Source organism: Vombatus ursinus, unplaced genomic scaffold (genome assembly GCF_900497805.2).
Source record: "Vombatus ursinus unplaced genomic scaffold, bare-nosed wombat genome assembly UNPS02015129.1, whole genome shotgun sequence".
Classification (NCBI taxonomy): domain Eukaryota; kingdom Metazoa; phylum Chordata; class Mammalia; order Diprotodontia; family Vombatidae; genus Vombatus; species Vombatus ursinus.
The window spans coordinates 2,356,382-2,378,022 of record NW_020954907.1 but is presented as its reverse complement, the minus strand read 5'-3'; the positions used below and the strand labels follow the sequence as shown (position 1 = coordinate 2,378,022).

General features: G+C 37.3%; 1 protein-coding gene across 5 annotated transcripts in view; it reads right to left on the bottom strand.

The window, feature by feature from the left end:
* The window catches only part of CCSER2 (coiled-coil serine rich protein 2), a 121,324-nt gene that overhangs the window by 35,203 nt on the left and 64,480 nt on the right, over positions 1–21,641 (bottom strand). For 4 of the 5 annotated variants that reach the window (XM_027846298.1, XM_027846297.1, XM_027846299.1 and 1 more), the window contains exons 5-6: positions 20,370–20,532; positions 14,260–14,455 (exon numbers count right to left, since the gene is read on the bottom strand). In XM_027846298.1, the coding sequence (XP_027702099.1) occupies positions 14,260–14,455; positions 20,370–20,532 (359 nt within the window). Of the gene's footprint in view, positions 1–14,259; positions 14,456–20,369; positions 20,533–21,245; positions 21,487–21,641 lie in introns of those variants that run through there. The other variant, XM_027846301.1, reaches the window with a different exon arrangement.

Genomic DNA, 21,641 nt, shown 5'->3' with positions numbered 1-21,641 from the left:
GTATATTTACTGACACCAAGACAGGAGGCCTGGCCAGACACTCCTGACCTAGCTGACCCAAAGGCAGGGCGCTGAGGCAATGAGGCACAATAAAGGATGGAAAAAGGTCAAAAGGAGAGGGCCAGAACACAGGCAAGGCTCTTCTTCGTAAGAAACGGGAATAGCCCTATATCTTGAGGATGAAAGGAACCAAAAATTTGGTAGGAAAAAGTAAAGATTTCCTTAATTACATTGCACAATTTTATTTTGCCTGGGGCTAATATCACACGATACTCACATGAGTGAATTTACCTATAATATTTTAAACTTCCTCTATTCTTACAATTCAACTCACTGATGAAATGCAGATAATATAAAAAACATAATTAACTACAAATGAATACAATGTCAATGGTACTCAAAGCATTTAATAAAAATAAGTTAGAACTTGAGAAACTTCAATCTGAATTCTAAGTATAATTCTATTTACTGAGTTAAGACTAGGGAACAGGTGCAAGCCTATGTTATTTTCTTTTCATTTTCAAATAATTCTGTGATTATGAAAAGAAATAGTATGTTATTTCTTCATTAATTAAGATTTTATAGAGCAACTATAGAGTGATCAAAACTGTAACAGAAGTTAAACTGATAATTATTCAAAGGGCACTTAACAAGAAGGAAGTTTCCAGTGCTCTATTTCCTACAATTTTGATAAAGTGAAGCATTTAGAACAGTTAAAGACCTACCATGCAGAAAGGATGACTGAGTATCATTTGCAGTTAATTCCAGCAATACGCTCCTAATAATTCAGCACATACCTCCAACTGTCCACTATTGGAACAGAATCCTCATATACATAAATTTAGATAATTTAGAAAGATGTTTGGGTCCTTTCTATAATACTTTTCCACTGCTTCTCTTGAGGTTTCATAGCAAAGATGTTGTTCCTTCTATTTTTATCACCTTTAAGAAAACCACTAATTTGGAAAACTCACTAATAATTACTTTTAAATTTTATAACGGATCAATAATGAAGTGCACCTAACCTAAGGAGTATAGGATCCTAGGACCAGAGGACACAGAACTCACAAAAAGCTTTGGTGAGCACCTGGTCCAATCCAATCTGTTCATCTCATAGCAGAAGAAACTAAGGCCCTGAAAAGCCCCAAGTTGTGGCCTTCAAGGTCACATGGGCAGTAAGTGGCAGATCAAAGGTTCATACCCAGAGTTTTGGATGCCAAACCCAGGGTTCTTCCCATCACAGGGCGTTCCATGCTACTTTAGTATGCCTTTTTGTATTAATTGACTCCTGTCAATTAATGTGTGAAGATCTCAAATGAGTAGTAATGATTCCTGCTTATTTCTTCAAAAATGAGTCATTGCTTTACAAGGTAGACTTCCAAATGTAAACTGCAGCTACTCTGCTAGGGCAACATATTTGCAACGTGCAGGAATTTAATCATAATCATAGGATTTTAAGCTGGAAGGGGTTCTAGAGATCATCTAGGATTTGAAACCAGGTCTCTCCTGACTCCAGGTCCAGCACTCTTAAAAGAAGCTGAAAATGTCACACTGCATTAACTATGAAAAAAGCTAATAACCACATCAAATATATTCTTTGACTTTTGTTACAGTTATCAGAAATGTTGGTTATAATGCTAGATATTAAAATATTACAGTAAGGAGACATTTATCCTTTAAGGTTAGAAAACAACTTTTTTTTTTCCAAACAAAAATGATTTTCCAAAAAACAAACTGTTACATCCTCTAAGTGTCCAAACATTTTTGAAGTCTTTTAATCATTTCTGATACATAAGAATCAACAAATATACTTCAACAGAGCAATATCTCAGGTCCAATTAAAGCTGCTTGCTGAAATGGTCCCCATCTTCTAATTGGATTCTTACGTCTCCATTTTATACTTTTGCTCACATACTATTCCCACCCCCACCCTCTTTTTCCAGGTTAAATTGAATAGTCTTATTTCAGAAGGACTGCTTCTAGCAATCACAACATTTCCTTCTAATTTGCCACCTCTCGACTTTGCATGAGGACTTTTTCCTAAAAATAAAGTACCCAGATTCTAGTGCCAGGATTGTGTGACCTGTCTGGGGGGAGCAAAGGCCTTTTCTATTTATTTCTTGATCCATGTTTTAGATAGGTAAAGGGGCTGGATAACAGACTTTTGGAAATAGTCTGCAGCTAAATTATTATTTAGTCAATTTCTAGCCAAGTTTTCTTTGTAGGTGTTGGGGTTCTTTGGATTCGAAGTTGTATGGAATTTCTATTTTTCTAATACTACAAGTTCTACTGTAAATATTCCTTGATGAGGGCATATCAAGGAAAGACTTGGAACAAAAATTGTACCTACCACTGCAATGGTAGAAATTCTTAGACTCTGCTAAAGAGAAACTAATTTTACATCATGAATGCTGCTAAGAAATACTGCAACAGTAGTACTCTGAGCTACATCTACCTTTGTGCAATTTGACAAATAATGTGATGGCCCCGCTCTGCCCACAATGAGGGCATTGCATTCCAGGCACTACAGTGGCAATCACACAGAAAAGGCTTTTAGATTTTCTGGCACTGAATCCATCCAGTCAAGTTTTCATCTGTGGAATTCAGAACTGAATTAACTAAAATTTCACAGTAAGAGTGGCCCTTGAATTTATTCATGATTTTTAAATTCATCATTGAAAAAGGACATGAAGCAATATGAAACCCACACACGGAATGTTAATATCATTCCAGTGGTTTTGGAAATATCTGCATGGGCAGACATATGCCCACATGGTTTTCAGGGCTTCTACATCATCTTAGAAGTAAACTAATGAATTTTACCGGGTCACTTTTAATCTAACATTTCCAGGATGTTTTAACTTGTTTAGTAAACGTCAAATATCTAGATCATTTTGAGTCTAAAAACTGTACAATAATTAAGTTAATTTTTTCTTGAGTTTTTATATCATCATGTATTATAAAAATTGAGTATATTTATCATCTCTTTTCTAAGAAAATGACTCTCATCTATATAGTGGAAAAGATCGAAGACCAGATTTCTTAATATGCAGCCATGTGAAAATACATGACAAAATTAAATTACTAATATAGATAACATATCAAACCAAGTGGTAGAACTACTTTAGAACCCTCCAGACTATGAAATATGCATATATTTTACACATAATCATAAGCTTTCAGAATTAGTTCTGGAATCCAGTTCTGTTCCCAGAATCAGTAACTTTCATCATGTAATCAGGAAACCACTTTCAATTACTGAATGTGACAATTTTAAAAGGGATACTCTTAGACACTGTCATCCTTTTCTAATATTCCTCCCTCAAGCTCCCCATCTATATTCTGAGAAAGAAATGCAAAATATTGTGGTGTAACAACGATAATGAGGATGACAAAAATGATAGCAGCATTTAGATAACGCTTTAAGGTTTACAAAAAGACTTTTAAGAGATGCTGTCTCATTTGATCCTTAAAACAATGCTGTGAGATAGGTGATATTATTATTCCCTTTTTTACAGATGGGAAAACTGAGGCTAAGGAAGGTTATGTAACTTGCCCAGGGTCACACAGCTAGTGAGTGTCTAAGGCAGGAATTTAACAAATCTTTCTGACTTCTCTTCCAACACTATCCACTATGCCAATCTCTTCTCTAACTTCCCCCAACATCAAAAAAACCTCTCTCTATTTGTCTATCGGGAGGTTTGTAATTCAGCCTTTAAGGCAGGATCCTAGCAGTATCTGATCTCAAATGATACTACAAAGCTGTAATCATCAAAACAATTTTGTACTGGGTAAGAAATGAAGAGGTTGATCAGTGGAACACATTAGATATACAATAAACTGAAGCAAGCATAGTAACAGGTTTTTTTTTATAAACTCAAGATCCCAGGTATTGGGACAAGAACCCACTATTCAAAAAAAAATTATTGGAAAAAACTAGTCCAGCAGAACCTAGGTACGGATCAACATCTTATATGTATATCAAAATAAGCTCAAAATAGGAACATGATTTAGATATAAAGGGTGACATCTTAAGTACATTAGAGGAGGATGAAATAAATTATCTGTCAAATCTATGAATAGGAGAAGAGTTCACGACCAAACAAGAGATAGAGGGTAAAATGGACACTTTTGATTACATAAAATTTTAAAAGTTTTTGCACAAATAAAAACATTGCAGCTAAAATTAGAAGAAAAGCAGGAAATTGGAGGAAAACTGCAGCAAGTTTCTCTGATAAAGGTCTCATTTCTAAAATATACAGGAAACTAGGTCAAACTTAGAGAAATGACAGCCATTCCCCTACTGATAAATGGTCAAATATGAATAAAATCCAAGTTATCAATAGCCATATGAAAAAGTGTCCTAAATCACTAATAAGCAGAGGAATACAAATTAAAAAGTACTACCCTCATACCTATCAGATTGGCTAAGTTGGCAAAAAAAGAGAATTACAAATGCTGGAGGGGCTGTGGGAAAAGAGATACTTTAATGCATTTCTGGTGAAGCTGTGAACTGGTCCAACTGTTCTGGAAAGCAATTTGGAACTATGCTCCAAAAGCTATTAAACTCTGCATACCTTTTGCCCCAGTGATATCACTATTAGGTCTATACTCCAAAGGGATCAAAGAAAAGGAAAAGAACCCATATGTACAAAAGTATCTGTAACAGCTCTTTCTGCAGTAGCAAAGAATTGGAAACTAAGGGGATGTCCATCAACTGCGGAATGGCAGAACAGGTTACGGTATACAAACATGATGGAATATACTGTGCTGTAAGAAATGATAAAGGGGATGGTTTCTGAAAAGCCTGAGAAGACTTGTATGAACTGATAAAGACTTAAGTGGACATAACCAGGAGAATAATTCAGACAATAACAACAATATTATAAAGATGACCAATTTTGAAAGCCTTGGCAACTCTGATCAATACAATGACCAATCATGATTCCAAAGGACTCATGATGAAACATGCTAACCACCTCCAAATAGAGAGCTGATGAACTCGAATTCAGAATGAAGGCTATTTTCTTTTCTTTCTTTTTTCTTTTGCTTTTAGGAGGAGGGAGAACCTGGCTAATGTGGAAATTTGTTATGCATGACTGCACATATTTGTCATAGGTTTTGTTTTCCTTACTTTCTCAACAACTAGAGGAAAAAGAGGAAGGGAGGGAGAGATTTGGAACTGAAAATAAAACTGAATTTAAAAAACAAAAAAGAAACTTGAAAGTAGTATTTTTAGCATCTAACATATTATTCAAATTTTTTTAGGATAAGTTAGGCATCATGGCATAATGGTTAGAGAACTAGCCTGATAGTCAGGAAGACTTCATTTCAGGTCTCCCTCAGACACATACTTTGCACCCTAAGCAAGGCACTTACCTACCTCTAAGCATTGAGGGAACTCTCTAAGGCTATAAAATGTACAATTGTTTCTGATCTCCATTGATGAAGGGAGTTTTTCCATACTGAGAACGCTACACCAGTGAAATATCATAGGTCAGTACTTACCTAGAATCAATCTAGAAATACACTTGGGGGAGGAAAAGGGTCAGAAGTCTCATCAAGGGGCTGTGTTTTGTTATTAGATGAAAGAATAATAATCTTGGAAGTCAGAAGACTAGTCTTAGTTCTCTCCCTAAACTAGCTGTGTAACCTTGGGCAAATCACTTAAGATCTCTATAGCTCAGGTCTTAATTTGAAAAAAGGAGATAATGATATAAACCTATGCAACTCTTAGGAATGTTAGGAGCCTAGAACTAAAATGTACATGAAAATATTGTAAAAACTACAAAACCACGCAAACATAAGGTACCTCACACCTAATAATCTGTCAGATATCAACAGAGAGCAACGGTACATTTGAGATGGCTTTAGATGGTGTTGTTCTCAGAAGACTTTAAGCTCCTTACAGACAGAGACTTTAGTCTGCATCTAAGAGGTACCTGCATACATCTTGCATCTAATAGGTACTCAATAAATGTTGGTTGTATTGGATTTTTATGTATGCTATTATTATAAGATTAGGGATATTTCTTATGTTTTAACAGTCATCTGGAAAAAAACTCATTTTTTTCCTCTTTTCTGAGGAAAATATCCAGATTTTATGCTATAAATGTGGGTTTGAAACTAGAAAGTAATAAGTAATCCCAGTTTAATAGTTGCCAGGGCTATTTGAAACTGTTTTTACCTAGGATTTCATTGATGCCTGCTTCAATATCACTTGAAAATAGCCACTCCCCATAGCAATCAAATATCTATGGGAAGATGATAAATTAATATAGTATTTAAGTCACTAATGCTAATCCTCAAAAATAAAAGAACTATCCACACCTGTCAAGTAAAACTAATCCCACAGGATAATGAACAAAACTAGATTTGAAGTATTATTATTAGTGATACTTAATAATTCAATTCAACAAGTATTTATTATATCATCTACTTACTATGTGCAAGGACCTATTCTAGGTGCTGGGGTAAAATGACAAAAACAAAATACTGCCCTTTTGAAACTTATGTTGCAAAAATGTCTCTAATAATATAAATTTCATTTTTATAATTGCATATTCCTAATACAGTATGCCTGGAGTGGGGGAAACTTAAAATGTTCTACCACTTTCAAAAGAGTAAATCAACTGAAAACAAAGCATTTTAATATTAAATTCATCTCTGGCACAATTCCAGTAAAATTTCACAGTTATCCCCCTACTCACCCTAATAACTTTTTAATACTGAATATTTCCTAAGACATGTTTTTTATTTGAATACTCTGCATGATAGGAGTAGGTAGTCTTTTAGAAAAATATCTCTCTAGCTTCAATGAATAATTCTGATAATAAAATGACCAATAAAAAGTTTACTTTTCATGGAACACTGAAAAGATAACCATCTCAAAAGGCTTGGAATGTTCAAGCTTCATAAGACAGGAAAATCAAAATTACACATGTAAACATGAAGTACAAAGTTCATTCCAGAGGTTGCCAGGAACCTTGAGTTCAAAATATTAAAATATCACTAACACCACTTAGCTATACTTTTGTCACTTAGTTCTAAGTATCTTAGAAGCTTTCCTGTTGTTTCAACAGGATTTCTGGGCTCAATCAATAATTTGCATTGATTGAATTTGCACTGAGTGAAGATATTACTCAAAATGATTCAATGACCCTATTCAGCAACCTATTTTAGGAGGATTTTCCTGTTAGCAAGGAGACCATCGCCCAAACCCTTGTTGATCTTCAAGATTTTGGGGAAATGAAAAGTAGTTCCCCTTAATAAAAAGGGTTGATGCCCCTAATATATGCTGTCGGGGGAAACTGTACTTTCTCAAAACATTAACATTAAAAACATATAGAGAGATATACACCTGCTAAACCCCCTCCCCCTTAATAACAGTATTACGAAAGACTCTAGTTCATATACTCTAGCACTTTTATAAACTGTGGGGAAAGTCCACAACAAATACCATCTTACCCAAGTAGCTCGTGTGAGCTGCAAACACTGGAATCTTCCTACGTGTTTCAAGACACTTGAAAAAGACATAACTAATCTAAATTTCTAAAGAGCTACCAGGATAATCACTACAGGATTTAGCAGTACTGAAAAATCCATTGTTGACAAACATCATCAATGAGGTCAACAAAGCTATTTTGTCTTTGAGATATGCTGTAACTCAGACACAAAGATATATCCCCAAAAGGTAGAAGAGTTGGGAAAAATTACTTTGAAAAAAATTTTTTAAGTATCTTCTTCATATAAAAGGAAATGGACAAAGTACATTTCAAATATATATACTCTGGAATTGAAAGAAAATATATTTAAAATTTTTTTAGTAAGTAATTGCAATTCATATGTGAGATCTTAATGTCACAAGATCATGCAAACTATGGCTGAAATTATTTTTTAAAATATGAGACAACGTCCAGTAATTTCTTGAAAGTTAATTATAATAGTATGCTGGGGAAAGGTATTGTGTTTTAATTGTTATTTTACATTCAAAAAAACTCTAGATTTCTAAAATAAGCTACAAAAATCTCTAAAGAGATACAAAGAAACTTTCTACAAAACTTTCGAAAAAGGACAATGAGAGGGATAGGAAAGCTAGAGGGAATAAGAGGGATAGGAAAAAGAGACTGATAGAAGAAATTATTTCTACAAAACTTTAGAGAGAGGGCAATGCCTGGCTCAATATGGGCAAGACCACCACCAAAAGATAAACTTATGTGATGCATCAACATGTATTATTGTAATAGATGAGAAAGCAGAGAAAGCTACAAAGAACTCAGTAAGATGCTATAAATTAATTAGTTCTATCTGCATTACTCAATAATTACATACTTAATGATTTCGACCCAAAGGGAGACGGAGTTTAAAAGGATGGTGAAAAACACATTGAAAATATAGTTGACGACTAGGAAATGAAAGAAGATAAAGGTTCTGTCAACTACATGTACACAGAAACATCAACTATAAATTATGAATACTGTCTTTGATAATAGAACATAATGAGAACTGAATGTTACAAAAAGTTAAAATGACATCTCAACTGATAGGAAACGACTGTTTACTGATATTAATTTCAAAATCAATTTGATATAACAAACCAAAGATCAAAATAGCACCAAGTCACAGAACATATACAAAGAAGAAAAGAAGGCCATGCAACTGTGACTCCCACTGCAGCCAGTCAAAGGCAACAAGGAAAGATGCCCCCATGAACTCTCACCTACTGCTGCGTCTCTTAATGATAAGAATGATTTATACATATATCAAAAGTGTTCCTGTTGAAAATGAGGACGACACAGGCAGGCTTTCATCAATGGTTTTCATTTGCAGTCACACAACTGCGTGGAAAGTACAGAGAATACAAAATCTCATGACTTTTTTTTATTTTAAAGAGGAGAGGGTAAAGAAGGTTGTCACTAAATAAATGTATGTCTGAAAAAGATGGCTCAAGTCACATTAATGAGAATGAAGGATAACTGATAGACAATTTGACCAGTAGTTTTTGACAAAAGTACACAAGGGGTCAGGCATCCCAGAAGTGGTATCACCTATCAACACGAAGTACTCTCTGAAACTCCAAAACATCTTGGAGAAGAAACACACACACACACACACACACACACACACACACACACACACACACACACACACACACACACAACAGGAATATGATTTTGTTTTACGCACTTGTTAATGCACACTTAATGTTTTAAGTATTTATTTTATGGAGTAGGAAATAAACAGCTGATACACACATATAATATGGAATACAATTTTGTTTTAAGCACTTGTTAATGCACACTTAACACTGTTTTAAGTATTTATTTTATGGAGTAGGAAATAAATAGCTGATACACACACACACACACACACACACATACACACACACCCCTAATTACCTACTTTTTACATTGAGTACTTTTTCGAGAAGCAATCCCCTTTGAGGAAAACCCAGACATGAGCCATACCTGAACGCGGCACGGAGGGTTACCCCAGTTTTACTCTTAAATGAAATCATAGCAAGACCAAAAGGTGAAAAAAGACTTAGGCCTCTCTTAGGGTCAGCCCCACCACATCTTCAGGATGGAACTGGGATCCCTCTGAGCCTAGAGCAGGAGCCCTTTCTCTGGGGGGAGCCTCCCCGTGACTACAAGTAACACAATACTGGAGGAAACACCAACACTGATAAGATCACGCATCCCCTAGGGTATTAGAGGTTAAGTGCAATTTTATTTAACCCAGTGAATTTACCTAAACCCCAAGAAGGCACAAATTCACTCAGAATAAAGCTAACAGAGTTTTCTCAATGGTTTCTCCTAAAACTGTACAATCTAAACTCTATAAATGATGGCCTTATCTTCATGGGCAGTAAATTATCTTTGTTCATCCCTTTTTATACTGCTCTATACACTGTATGAACTTTAATAAACATGGATAACAATGGTCTGATAAACTAAGGGACCAGAGAACCTCTAAGCTGAGGGTTAGATGTGGCCCCCAGGTAAACTCTCTTTGGTCATCACTACCAGCAAAGCCCAGAAAAGAATTTTTCACGCGATAGGAGGCTGACCTAACTGTTCCTTTCAGAGTGGAATCCTGGGAAATTTAAGGATAAAAATTAGCTGAAAGTTAAAAACTCCTTCAATTATTATCAAAGGTTAGTAATAAAAGTTTTAATTCAGTTCAAAGGTGTAGTGATAAGAGCAGTTCGTTTACCTACTCCAAGAGAATGAAAGCTGCTGCTCTTTCATCCCCTCTGCTCCCCCATCACCTTCTGCCTTGCTCCATTTTATTTCTCTTTGATCTCTCATCTTTCTCTTTTATCACTACCCAGCTTTCATCCTTATTATTTCCACATGATTAGTCAAATTATGGAATGGAAATATATGTACAAATTTGTTTCATTCATTGAACCTAAATCCCTCATAACCTCCCCATATCCCAGAAAAAAAAAGTAAAAAACAAAAACAGCCAGAAAGAAAGTCTAAGGGATGCAGTACTATAACTAATATTCTAAAAGGAGAAGGAGGGCTTCCAAACCATTGGGTAGATCTCCTTTAGAGGATTTTAGGGGGAAACCTGGACAAAAATTCATGCTGGAGGAAAAGGTAAAGGGGTACTGCAAGCTAAGTAAGAAGTACCCAAAACAAAGAAACCACAAACCCACCAAAATACAAACGACCAATTACAGTAGGGTTAAGAATAATTATTAGTCATGAGGGGAAGGTAATGAGCATTTACATAGCACCTACGTGCCAGGCACTGTGATAAATGCTTTATAAATATTTTCTCATTTGATCCTCATGATGACCCTATAAGGTAGGTACTATGATCACTCCCATTTTACAGCTGAGGAAACTGAAGCAAACAGGTGAAGATACTTGCACAGGGTCACACAGCTAGTCTCAGCCCACATTTGAACTCAGATTTTCTTGACTCTGGGCCCACCGCTCACACACCAGAGAACAGAGTATCAAGAAGAAAGTGAGTCTCAAATGCTCAAGCTTATCAATGCCATTCCTAAAATATGACCCAGAACTAAAAACACTACTCCAGAGGTGAGGTGTTGTGATCAGAACAGAGTATATCAAGGCACTGACCTCCCTCACTCTGGACACCAGAGCCTTCTTCTCTGTGTCACTCTTTTCTTTTTGGGGACTCTTACCTTCCCAAAGTCTAGCTCCTGATGAGAGTTACTCTGCACTATCATGGGGGAGGAGGAAGAGGAGGAGGAAGAGGAGCTGGAGAAGGAGGATAAGATGGAGGACATGGAGGACACAAAAGAAGGAGGAGACTTGGCCTTTGCTCTGAAAGAAGCCAAATAAGCCCATCTGTTGTAGGCTGGAGAGGGGGCAGAACCGAGGAGGGGGCGGGGCCAGGGAGGGTCCTGGTGCAGGGGAATCTCAGGGGCAGCATATGTCAGGCAGAAGGGGGATGTGGGCTCCAGTGGGTGTGGCTCTTAAGCAGCCTCTTCTGCTTCTCTGCAGTGGGGAAGAGGATACGAATGTATGACGTGTGAAAGTGGAGGCTATAGTCAGATCAGAAAAGTGGGGCAGATAAACCACAACACAGAATATCTATACTCACTGAAATAAGCGTTACTACACTGTCAAAATCAAAAAAGTCTGTGGTACAAGACAACAAAACTAATGACAATGGCTCCAAGTAACAAATACACAAGCAAAGCAACTCGGGCTCAACAGTGACTTTTCAGGCTCTTCCCCTATTCCTTCATTGCAGCGATTCCCCCAGGTTCTGTCCGCGGTTCCCTGTTTGTACTCTACTTTCTCCTTCTTAGCAAGTTCATTCACTTCCTTGGCTTCAACTATCACCTCTAGCCAAATAATTCTATAATCTATGTCCCCCAGTCAGACCGTCCAATGATAGATAAATCATCTCAAGCTAGTGGTCCCACCAATATCTCGAACTCATTATATCCAAACCTCAGTTTTATAGCTTGACCCGACTTCTGCCTTTGTTATTCACCCTTTCCCATGTCTGACCCTCCACGTTGTTTCTGATTCTGCTTTTTGCCTTGCTTCTCAAACCCAGTTACTAGTGTAACAGGGGTAATAAGAGTCTGTCCATTTTCTGCCCCCCAAATCTCTTGTGTCTGAAGCCTCCTCAAGTTATGGCACAGCTCTCTTACAGACCTTCATTGTCACCTCTGTTAATTATTAAAACAGTAAAAACAGCAGTCCTACCTCCATACATTCTTCTCTCCAATCTATCATTCACATTGATGTCTTCCCTTATAAACTTTAAAGCACTAGAAAAATTACAACTATTGCACATAGATGGGACACTAGATCGAGTACTGGACATCGTGTTTGGAAGACTTGAGGTCAAAATGTGCCTCAGACATTTACGAGCTCTGTGACCCTAGGGACAAGGCTCTCTCTCTCAACCTTAGTTTCCTGACTCGCGAAATGAGGGATCTGAATCCAATTGACCCCTAAGGTCTCTTCTGGCTATAAATCTAGGATGCCATAATCCACATAGGTATGATACTCCTCTGCTCAAAACTCTTTAATTACAATTTCTACAATTATCATGCATGTCTTCCTATTGTAGCTATTATTGTATTTATCACATTTTCCTACCAAACAACAAACATCATGAAAGTAGAGACCATATATTAGCTGATCTCAGGTCATTCCTAAGCACCCAGAACAACGTTCTCATGTGACACAAGAGGCACTTAAATGTTTGCTAAAGTAAATTGAATTAGTGAATATCATAACAGAAAGTCTGTTGTGAGGTAGCAAATAAGAATTTCAAATAGCTTGAAAGCCCAGAGACTATCTAATCATTATTATGGTAACCCCTGATTCTCCTCTTCTCTCCCATCTTTCCCCCCCAGTTTCTCCCTTGCCCTGCCCTAGAGAATAAGAAATCTCTTCCCTTGTGAGAAGGGTGAGATCTATCAGCCCTTCCCTCCCCCAGGTGACTTTCCAAATCTAGAGTTAGAGTTTGGCAGTTATGGCTTGTTGGACAGAGCACCAGGCCTGGAGTCAGAAGACTTGAGTTCAAATCTGCCTTCAGATGCTTACTAGCTATGTGACCCTAAGCAAGTCACTTAATCTGTTTTTCTCAGTTTCCTCACTTGTAAAATGGGGATAATAATAGCTCCTACCTCCTCAGGACTGCTGTGAGGATGAAATGAGATAATATTTATAAAATTTTCTATAAATTCTGGCAATGATGATGATGACCCAGTATGAGCTGAACTGCTTCACTTGTCACTGTCCCCTTCCCCAGTCCTCAGACCTGACATTTACTTAAATACATTCTTAATCCCTATGGTTAGTGCTAACTCAGCTCCCAGGAGTAACTACTGAAGACCCAGAAAAGAAAGCTCTTGTCACCAATGTCCTTAGCACCGTCAGATGGTTCAACATCAGAAACTGATAGGATTTTATCAGTGGAAATGTCATTAAAGAAGACACCTGACCATCTGCTTTTGCTTCTGTACCCCAAGGACCAGGGGACTTCTCCATCTGCTTTGCAGCTGAAACCCTGCCTGTGTGTTGTCTCCCCCATCATAATGTGAGCCCCCTGACAGAAGGGTAGGCTTCCTTTTATATCTGTATCCCCAGCACTCAGGCCAGTGCAAGTGCTTGATAAATATTATCATTCATTCATTCAACTAACAGAACCCTCCCCTTTACTCCCAGTTCTGATCCAAGTCATTTCTCCATTCTTCCCCCAACCATAAATGCCAAACATCATCTACCGTGCTGGAAACTTAGGAAACAGGATAGCCCAGTTGGCAGAGATTCAGAGAGAAGGGTACCTCTCTATTAGATTATACTCTATGCAATCTGCTGCCCTGAGCCTGCCAAGAAACCATTTTTCCTGTTGGATGGACTTTCCACTTTCTATCAGGGAGTGGAAGGGCTCTCTGGAGACGAGTAGGAGACAAAACCACCATCCAGAACAACATTACCATGAAGTCTGGGATTTGGCTATAATACATTAATGACGTTATTCAACAATGGTATGCGTTAAGCGCAACGTTATGCATTATCTTTATATTTTATCTCTATCTTTATCACGCATGTTCTATAACTAAAAATTTCTCAAGTCTCTTCCCCTCACATTTATTTCAAATAATCTTAGATACCACAGACATTATTCTTACCAGAAATCCAAATATATACTTCGGAAGGAACAAGATAAATGAGCCACACCCATTACTTGTGACCAGTAAATCTGATTTCCTGCTGCTAGCACTGTAAGCGTTTAATACACACTGACCTGATGCAGCAGACGTTTCAGCTTAAGCAACTGGGTTTTTACAGCAGTGCAGTCCTGGACCATGTGCCAAAGAGTCATTTCATCCAGCATCACAGCATGTTCGGGTACATCTACCAACATCCGAGGACCCTGGTAAAGACTGCTTCCCCTGTAGCTTTCAAAATGACTCAGAGGAGATTCCCTATAGGGAGATCCTCTGGGAAAAAAAAAACAACAACAACAACAACAATTTTTTTCAGCATGAAAATGTAGGCTGAGGGGTTACAATGGGCACCAAATAATTTCTAGTTACTACAAGGTCTTTTAATTTTTGAACTCTTCTCCATCACCACACTAAATTTTACTGGGCAACCGTACTTAGTATAATAATGGTCAAATTTTAAAAGAGTGTGACTGAGGCACAAATGATCACAATGGTTTAAGAAAACAAATGCTAGAACAGAAGCAAAATCTCTCCAAGGCCCTTCACCTAATGTTTTCTTTCACAAGAAGTTGAGTCCTTCCCTCCATTCACCCACACCCACACACCCCACTACAAATACTGGACCTGATAAATTTTGTTACAGACATGCTGCATTAAGATCCTCAAGCCCGTCTCCTACTCCCTTTCAGAATCTATGTCTCCATCTCACTCCGGTACTCACCGTTTCTACCTTCTTACATTCGCTTACATCCTCCAACTGAAATGTTTTTCCTTTTGCCCCAACTCTACCTGTCTAATTCTTACAGATCCTTCAAATTTAAACGCAAATGTCATCTCTTCCATTAAAAAAGCTTATGCTGATTCCCCCCTGAGTGCGGAGCAGTCACTCTTTCCTCCAGACATAGAACTTGATGCTTCTCATTACACATCTACTTTACACACATGATAAGAGAGTAATATTTCTATGGATATGTCTTAGCTTCCCTACTATAGTAAACCTCATGAGGACAAAGCCTGTAAATTGTAAACCTCATGAAGACAGAGCCTATATCTTGCTCTTTGCATCCTCAGAGTGGATAACATAAAGCTTTTTGCCTACAAAAAGTATACGGTAAATACTTGCTAAATGAATGGAGTCAATCTGTCCAAAGCTGTAAAGAAGCTAATTAAATTGAGGGCCTACAAAAAACAATCGGGAGGTCATTTATGACCTTGGAGATAGTAATTTTACTACAGTTGGTGGGGTGAGCACCCAGATTACAGGAGAAAAAGGAGAGACTAGGAAGTAAGAAAGTAAAGGCAGCAGGCAGGAACAATTCATTCTAGAATCTTGATAGCATAAAAAAAAATAGGAAGATTGGTTACAGGGGGCAATAGAAAGGGACAATCTGTATGAGTCTGAAGGCCAGAGAAAAGCAACACAAGCTGCTGTAGGAAGGGGTGGTAAAAATAGAGAAAACAAAATTCCCGAGGAGGTAGGAGGAGACAAGCTAGAGGACAAAGGTGAAAGGATCAGCCTTTGAAGGGAAGGGGGCCTTACTGAAGGCCTTTTCTGCATCTATTTACAGAAACAAATACTGGGGGAGAAGGGCTTCTATTGTCAAACTTTTTATTTATATATTTTATATTGACGATAATCTTTCTGATACTAAGCTAGTCTTGTAAGCTTGATAGAAACCTCACTTGATTGTGAGGAATGATTTTCTTAATGTACTGCTATATTATATTGATTAATATTTTATTTCATATTCTTGCACTATACTGAACTTTATAATTTTATTTTTTATTGTTACCTTTATTGGGTTAACATCATATATGCCTCCTAAAAAGAGTAAGAATAAAGGAATTTTTCCTTAATGCAATAACGAGCATATATCTTGGGCCAAAAGCCAACATATTAATTGGGAAATATGCTCACCAAAAACAGAAACAAAGCAAGAATGCCCACACCCCCACCATTTTTATTTGACATCATATTAAAAATTCTAGCAATTGCAATAAGAAAGGGAAAAGATACTAGAGGTATTGGTATTGAAAATTATAAAGATCAGGAAAAATAATTTTAAAAACTCATTTACAATAAAAAGCATCAAATATTTGGTAAATAGTAAGTTTAGCTGTTTCTAATAAAACCTAGCCAAAATTACACAGAGTCTGCCTCCAAAGAACTCTTAAAAAACTATAATGACCAAAATAAGGAGGCCCTAAGTAACCACAGAGACATCATTGTTTTAGGATGAATCAGGTTAAATATAATAAAAATTACCATAGTTCATTAATTAATTTTATTTTCAATACAATGCCAATCTAATTAAGGGACTTCTTTATAAAGCTAAACAAAATCAGAATGAAATTTGTATGGAAATCAAGTGGAAATATCAAGAATACTGAGAGGTCAAACTGAAGTGGAAAGCTGATGGGGGGCAGGGAGTTTGTACTCTAACTTAAAAATTTACAAGGCCAGTGTCATCAAAACTTTCTAGTATCAAGGAGAGGAAGAGGGAGAGAGAGAGGGGACGAGAGAGGGAAGGAGAGAAAGAGAGCAAAGAAATAGAATGATTACATCATTAAATGTATATGAAATGTTCCTATATGACAAATAGTTAGAAAACAAAGAAGACTGGGGAAGCCTTTAGGTTCCACTATTTAACAAACGTTTTTGGGAAAGTTGTCGGTTTGGTAGAAAAAAAACCGGACCCATACATCACACCAGAGGTGTCAAACTCAGCCTGGGGTAAAAGCGGCCATGTCCAAAGTATGACCTGAACGGGATTTAAAATGTAATTGGAAAATATTTAACAAACTAAATAAAAATACAACATACGTAATGCTAATTTCTACATTAACATGCAGCCTACAGGGATCCATTTCTATTTGAGTTTGATACCACTGCCTTACACTATATACCTCAGTGGATTCCATGTGGAGAGACAACTTAAAAAAAAATTCTAGAAGAAATGGAATGGTATATTTATCTAAATTGAGTGAGGATTAATTAATTTTTTATCTTACAAATTGAAATAATTATTGAAGACAAAATATATGAATTTTACTACATTAAAAATTTTCTGTTCAACAAAAATATAAATGGATCTATTAAAAATTTTAAATATTAAACATAAAAAAATGGAACTATTAAAAAGTCACAGTGTAACTTCAGAGTCCACAACTGGTAATGGGTAAGTCAAAGGATACGAACAATTTCCAAAAGAATAAAGATGAATGAATGACAATCAGTTGAAAACATGTTCAACCTCATTAATGAAAGGGACAAAAATTAAGAAAACTCTGAAGTACCACCTTACACTTGTTCAAATTGGTAAAAAATAATTAAAATTAATGAATTTTCAATGCTGGAAAGGTTGTGGAAGAACAGGTACACTCATTCATTACTGGTGGAATTTCAAAACATTAACATTTTTTGGAGAGCAATATGGTAGTATATAATAAAAGTTACAAAAATAACCACATAATTTGATCCAATAGCTTCGTTACTAGGAGTACCCCCAGGAAGTATCATCAAAAACAAACCCAAAAAACCCTACTTATTCAAAGACTTTCATGACAGCATTTTATGTAATTGCAAAAGGCTGGAAGCAAAGTTATGTGGAAGAAGCAAAGAAATAATCATTTTAAAAGCTGTGGTGGAATGGAATATTGGAATAGTGTAATGCAATTAAGACTAACACATCTGAGAAATAAATATGAAATAATGCAGAATGAAAAGCAGAATCAGAAGAATAGAGGACAGGAAAACTGTAACCACATAAGGAAAGCTAAGTAAGAATGAATGGGCAAAGAATCCTGATGGGGACTTAAAGAACTACTTAAAGTCTTACACTACTTTATTTATTGACATTAGTTAATTTAAATGTGAAAATTACCAGTAAGCTTAGTTGTTCCTATTGATGTTTCTGTAAAGAAAGGGAGTATTCTGAGACAGAAAGGGCAAAAGGGAAGGCAGCCAAGATGTGGAGTCACACCTAATGGTCTTGACTTGCCCAATAAAATATGAAGTGATCCGCCGAGCAAATGGGGAGATGGGGGGGAATAAAGGAGGTGAGTGAAACTGGGAGTAAGAGTAAGGCTGGAGACTTGAGAAAATCTGAGTAGACTTGGAACAGTCAATCAACAGGAATATAGTTACAATTTAGAGCTGGAGCTGGACAGGACCGTGAACAACCAAGTCCACCCTCTCGCTTTGAAGAGAAGGAAACTGGGAGCATTTAAGTGACTTGTCCAGAATTCCACAAAAGTGGGTTCAAACTGAGATCCTTTGACTCAAATCCAATTCTTTTTATTTAATACTGTGCTAGGCACTAGAGGAGATAAACTATAATTAAGCAATTGAGACATGGCCCCTCTGCTTGTAATTTACTGGAGGGATATAACGTATGCATAGCTGGTCACATTTTCTGATGAGATGTGATTTCATAAGTCGAGGGAACTCCCGGTGAGGAAACTCCCTCTACCGCTGCACAACAGCACCATTTTTGCAGCTTCTCCTCTAAGACTGCTGCCGAGGGGCACTGAGGTGGCACTAGCTCAGGGTCACAAAGCCAACAGGTGTCAGAGGCCAACCTTGAGCTGAGGTCTTGGTGACACAAAAGCTGGCTCTCCATCCGTGACACCAGCAGCTCGGCTTGGTTCCAGCTCCACGGAACCTCGCAACTTTCCCTGGGATGAGCCGAGCATCTGAAATCTCAGCCCCATGCTGACTTCAGAGCAGTGTTTTGCTCTGACACACCTGAATCCAGGTGGTGCCATGCCAGTTGTCAGATGACTGACGTGTTAGGAGGATACTCAGGAAAGTCAAAGAGGTTAAGGAATTGTGAAGTCAAGAGACAGGGCACATGGAGAGTAAAATTAGTTTTTTAAAACTACATTTCTGATATTGAGTATATGCAGAAGAATTTTTCTATTGAGTCACATAGCCAGTATGTTTCAGAGGTAACACTTGAACCCAGGTCTTGCTGAGACTGACTGCAAGGCTAGCTCTTTTTTTCAATATGCTATTCATTCATTTATTCTAGACTACATCCTAAGGCCCTTGCAACTGTAATTCTATGAAAAACCTGTGAAGCTCAGTTGTTGTGTACACTACAGAAATGTCCTACACTGTATCCTCACTAATTCCACAGACATCTACAATTTTTAAACGAGACATATCAAAAGGAATCCTATCTTATAAATAAAAAAAAAGGAAGGTGATTTGAACTACTTTAAAATCAAAGTATTGAGCTATCATGATGAGAACAGATTAGAAAGATTCTACCCATCAAGAGAGATTTTTTGCTTTCCCCATTATACAATATCATCTTTCACTTCATACAGTCTAAAAAGAGTTAATTTACAGCCGTCTCTTGAAAAATTCCAACTCAGTAAGAAACAAAATGGAAACAACATTGACTGTAACAATCACTTCATATTACTGTCACGAACTATCCAAGGTCCAACCTAGCTATGTTCAGAGCCATCTAGCCTCAGAGGCTTACTAGCTGTGTGACCCTAAGCAAGTCACTTAACCTCCCTTTACCTCACTTTTCTTGTCTATGAAATGCAAATGATAACAGCACCTACCTCCCAGGGTTATCTTGAGGATCAATGAGATAATCATCATAAAGCAATTCCTAGCACATACTAAGTGTTATATAGATGTCAGTTGTTGTTGTTGTTATTAATTATTATTAATGAGTAATAATGCAATAATATTATATATAATTATCATAATAATTACTAATTATTATTATTAACAAGCAACTAGTTGGTTGCAACCAGTTTGGCCATAGCAACTCTATAATGTTTTAAGAGGTTACAATCAGCACTGACAAAATCACAGATCCATGGAATTTATCTTTTAAGCAAGAAAAACTATAAACATTAACAAATGAAAAATTAAATCAATACACATCCTGTTTTAGGGCACTCCTAAGGTCTACATTTTAGCCACGGATAAAATCTGTGATGAAGCTAATGAAAAGAAGCTTTAAGCCACAAGGACTAACAGAGGGAAGTGATGAAAAAATTTCCTCCTCCTAGCTTTCTATCAACAACCACTGGTGCTTCGACAATAGAATGTTTTGCGTGCCTCTGAAAACCTGGCACACAAGTCTGGGGAATAAAAAGTCACTGGGCAGGATTTCTCTGTGTGTACTAACAAGGAAGTGAGCCAGCAACAGGCTTCTACCTGCTCAGGTCCGTTTTCCCATGCTGATGACAGCTGTCACTGTGGCTCAGGCGGTAATGTTCTTGGCCACTCCATCTCTGGGGCGGCCTTTTCCAAAAGCCTTCCTGATGCTGTCGAACGTTTCTGTCTGATCCATCAAAGCGGTTCATATTCTCACACTCCACTAGACAGAGTCAAAAACAACATTTGTCATTCACATTTACACACACTACATAAAAGTGATGAGACTGTACAGTCTGTTGATTACATGCTACTAAAAAGTCCATAGAAAAATTCTTGGAAAAATGTCAAGACTTTCTACTATGTAATTATGAGATAAATTACATTTTAAAAAGCAGGCACATTGAGGGAAAAATAAATGACAATAATGCAAGTCTCAGTGAAGACAAAACTTGTATTTTACAATTGGTTAACACTTTGAATTAATTTCTGTAAGACTTTAAAACAAAAATTATTATTCTTATAATTAATGGCATACACTTTAAATCCCAGTTATAATTCCCCCCAAAAAACTGCTATTAACATTGCTAGCCCTTCTGATTTCAAAGTAAAAAATGAGGAAAGAGAAAAGAAAAATGTCAGGTTCCCATACTGAAGGGAACCACAGTTTCCTAAAAATGACACAGATGTAGGCTCACCTTGATCTCTCAACAAATCCCAAAATTTAAAAAAAAAAATCAAGTTCGCATTTTTAGAAAGCAAACTGCTTCCCTGTGCCTCTGTTAACTTACTAATGCAAACTGTTTGGCAAGTCTAAAAAGCTACTGGAGACAAAGCCAGCACTTGGCTCCAGCAGCACAGTTCACTCCCTGGAATCCCAGCCCCACAAACGTCTACCAGGCTCGACACAATCGCCCAAGTTTCTCTTTCGCTTACCCGAAAAATTTTTCCTCACATATTTGGCCACTCAGTGAAAAAGTTGCTTTGTCCCAGGGCAACATTGTGCTGCTCTGCTGCCTACTCAGCCATAGTGGCATGGCCGAGCCTGATAAACAGGCCTTCCTTCCTGCTTACTCTCAGCTAGCACACATTGGGAAAGCAGCCCAGTTTACCCTGTGACTCCAAACTACCATCTTCGCCCAGGGCTCACATAGTTGTCGAGTGAGGACGGCTTCTAAAAATACTGCTAACTACCATCCCGGCCACGCAGAGACGGAAAGGCTTCTCCACTTCCGGGAGGGGAGTGATTGCAGTGGCTTCACTCACAAGCCAAAACTTCTGACACAAACAAAGGCTTTGGGGTCAGTGGAATCTTGGGATCAACTCTTTCTT